Source organism: Chinchilla lanigera, unplaced genomic scaffold, assembly GCF_000276665.1.
Source record: "Chinchilla lanigera isolate Chin_1 unplaced genomic scaffold, ChiLan1.0 scaffold00057, whole genome shotgun sequence".
NCBI lineage: Eukaryota > Metazoa > Chordata > Mammalia > Rodentia > Chinchillidae > Chinchilla > Chinchilla lanigera.
Window position 1 is genome coordinate 4,288,508 of NW_004955458.1, and position 3,827 is coordinate 4,292,334.

The following is a 3,827-nucleotide window of genomic DNA, read 5'->3' on the forward strand; positions in this document are numbered from 1 at the left end:
TTGTGATCCTCTTGCCTCAGCCTCCTAGAGTGCTGGACTCACAGATGACTACCACCGCACCTGGCTGTGCCCACTCTTATATGCACTGCTGGGGTTCTACAACCCCACAGGTCCCTGCGTGTATTATTTAACATAAATGTGATCCTCAATTTTTTGTTTCCTTAGACTGCATAACTTATTTGAGCTAATTATTGTTATCTTTTACACTTCTTTCATTTAGAACTGTACTTAACACAGTTAGCAACAGAGGACTGAATTGGGAGCGAATACAATGATTTGTTTTTTGTTTTTCTTCTTCTTCTTCTTCTTTTTTTGTCTTTTTGAGGCAGGGTCTTGTTATGCAGTTCAGGCTGGCCTTGAGCTCACTTTGTAGCCCAGGCTGGTTTCGAACTCGCAACGATCCTCCTGCCTCAGCCTCCCAAGTGCTGGGATTACAGATGTGCACCACCATGCCTGGCTACAATGGTTTGTTGAACAGCTGCATTAAAGTTTCCACTATAATTTTATTTGTCTTTTTGAGATAAGGGGGATTAAATCCAGAGACTTTGAACTGAATTACATGTCCAGCCCTTTTGTAAATTTTTATTTTGAGACAAGTTCTCACTAAGTTGCCCATCTAAACTCCCAATGTATGATTTTCCTGCTTCAACTCCCAGAGAGCTGGAATTACAGGCACATGTGCCAGCGGGTACGGCTTTGTTCTTGTGTTTTATCTTCCTTTCAAATGTTTCAAGGAGACGTTAGAAGTTCATGAGATTTGATTATAAAACAGAGGCAAATATTTAGAGAAGAGTCTTGCATTTGACCCCACTAATGATACTTGCCCTTCAGTGCCCGGTCAATGATGTGCATGGCCATTGTCATGAGGGTCCAGCACTTGGAGCATATGTCTGCAGAGCTGCAACAGAGTCATCGTTACTCACTGTCACCGACACCTTCCACCCTAACAGCAAGGCGCAGTCCTCACCTGCAGCATCTCCTCACATCATCATAGTCCGTCATGTCAATGTCAAACACCAGCTCTTTCTCCTGAGCCTGGAAGGCTCCCAGCTTCACTGTATTGTGTTGATTGGGCTACGAAGATAAAATGTGGGTTGATTCCTGTAAGAGCTTCTATGTTGTTAAGTCTGCTTATTTTCTACTCACATGGAAAACAGGACTGAAGAAAAACAAACTATATAATGACAGGTCTATGGCAATTAAAGTTCGTTACTTAGGAGTACACACATTCAGAACTGATGACAGTTTTAATTTTTATCGGTCTAAAATAGTAGGATGAGTACATAGCTACTATAAGTATTTGTTGGTTGATAGAAACAATAAAGTTACTTTTACGTTTCTGATAAGGAAAAGTCCGTATGAATAATGACTCAAGTTGCAAGTTGTTTTAAGGACATTTCCAAAAAATATAAGACCTTCCTTTATCACTATACATATGGTACAAGTAACCAGTATGTATTTATTTTAAATTTTTCAATAATTTAAAAAGATCTAATTCATTTGAAGTCAGACTTTATTACTACTACCCACCCCCTCCCCTCAAAACAGGGTCCTACTGTGTAGTCTAGGCGTGCCTTAAATTCACTATGTAGCCTAGGATGGCCTTGAATTTCCAGCAATTCTCCTGCCTCAGCCTCCAAGTGCTTGGATTACAGGTGTGTGCCATTGTGTCCAGCTGAGATCTTATTGTTAAAAGGCTATAGGACAGGCGTGCTGGTACATGCCTATAATTCCAACACTCAAGAGGCTGAAGCAGGAGGATCACTGTAAGTTTGAGGCCAGCCTGGCCTCCATAAGCTACTTCAAAGCCAACCTGCACTACATAGCAAGACCATCAAAAAAAAAAAAAAAAAAAGAAAAAGAAAAAAGAAAAGAGACAGAGTGAGAGTATAATCTTCCAGGTAAAGATGGACTGAATGTGGCTATTTTATTTGCTTTCTCCAAACTCACACATACACAAAAAAAGCTAAACTTTTTTGGTGGTACTGGAAATTGAACCCAGAACCTTCACACTGAGCTACCTATTTATTTATTTTTGAGATGTCTTGCTATATAGTTCAGGCTGGCCTCGATGCGCTGTGATTCTCCTGCCTCATTTTCCAGAATACTGGGGTTGCAGGCACGTGCCTCACCAGATTTTTTCATTTTGAGACAGTCTTGATAAATCACTAAACTGCCCAAGCTAGGCTTGAACTTTCAATCTTCCTGCTTTAGCCTCCCAGAGTGCTGGGATTACAGGTTTGTGCAACCATGCCTGGTTCTCTTGCTTACTTTTTTTTTTCTGGTCTGTTTGAGACAGGATCTCGCTAAGCAGTTCAGGCTGGCCTTGAGCTCACTTTGTAGCCCAGACTGGTCTCGAATTTGTAACTCTCCTCCTGCCTCAGCCTCCCGAGTGCTGGGATTACAGGCGTGTGCCACCATGCCCGGCCTACTTATTTTTTGTTTTGAGAGGGTCTCAGTTATGTAGCTAAGGCTAGCATTGAATGCATGGGCATCCTCCTGCCTCAGCCTACCAAGTGCTGGGATTAGAGGTGTGTGCCACCACACCTGGCTAATTCTAATTTTTAATCTGACAAAAGTTATACTAAGAGCATGTACAAACAGAAAGACTGTACTTGTGGGGAGGGGTTAATCCTTGTCTGCTACAGTGGAGCATCAGCACACACTGGTTAAAATGGAAAAATGAGAGAAATATGAGCCTGTTACTTAGACACAAGGAGGCAAATATCGTAAGAATCAGCTAAACGAAACTGGCTGCTTCTAGGTAGCAGGAAATGGTTGACATGGTAGAACATTTGATTTTTACCCTAAGAGAACTATTGGATCTTCATAAACTCTACGTGTATATACAACTGACAAGAACTACAAATAAAACACAAAAAGAAAAAAATTTATAGATGATTCTGTCTTGACCCAATTAAAAACAAAGAAATGACTGGGTGTGGTGGTGCACACCTGTGATCCCAGCATTCTGGTAAACTGAGGCAGGAGAACTGCAAGTTTGAGCCCAGCCTGGGCAACCTAGTGAGACCCTGTCTCAAAATATGGCCGGGGATATAGCTCAGTGGCACAAGTGTCTGCCTGTCAAGTATAAGGTCCTGAGTTTGATTCCTGTAACCAAAAAAAAAAAAAAAAATCTGTTGAAGACAACAATATACAATATAACAACCATTGTTGAATTCATGTCATCTTGTTTTTTGAAATTCTGTATTGTTTCTAATTTTTTTATTATTTTTTATTCTCTTAAAAAAAAAAGTCTGAGAGTATAGCTCACTATGCCGGGTTCAAACCCCAGCAATACAGACACACAGAGACACATACACACACAAAGAGACGTAGACCGTTTTCTTCTCTCAGTATTAGGGAGAAGGTAAAGCGGCACTCTGGTCTTTCTTCAGTTTCATTCTAACCTCTAAAGAGGAATAAATTTTAAAGCATTTTCCTTCCCTGTGTTTTCTTACTTCTCTCCTCGCCCTGATGACACTAAGTCTGGGGTTCAGAGTCACAAAAATTGGAATCAAGTCCTGTGTTTAGAAATTGTGTGATTTTGGGCAAACTAAGTTCTCCAGGCCTATCTTCTTCTTTGTAAAAATGAGGCTGGATAGGAGGAACAAGTTACATATAACAGGAAAACTCCACCCATAAGCCATTTTCCCATGTGTGTTATGCTCCATTCCCCAGTGTTTAATTTTAAGGAGGGCACAAAAGGCGATTTTGGTTTGTCCCTTCACTCAACACATATTTACGATACACTTTCTCTTCCAGGACTCTTAGGCACTCAGGACAGACCGGTGACAGGGGAGGGAGGAGGGGCAGGCTGTCCTAGT

General features: G+C 41.2%; 1 protein-coding gene across 1 annotated transcript in view; it reads right to left on the bottom strand.

Moving 5' to 3' along the window:
• The window catches only part of Prim1 (primase, DNA, polypeptide 1 (49kDa)), a gene marked incomplete in the record, with an annotated part of 28,830 nt that overhangs the window by 23,008 nt on the left and 1,995 nt on the right, over nucleotides 1-3,827 (bottom strand). Inside the window, 2 exon segments of the mRNA XM_013520988.1 lie at nucleotides 825-898; nucleotides 968-1,074. Coding sequence (XP_013376442.1) covers nucleotides 825-898; nucleotides 968-1,074 — 181 coding nt within the window.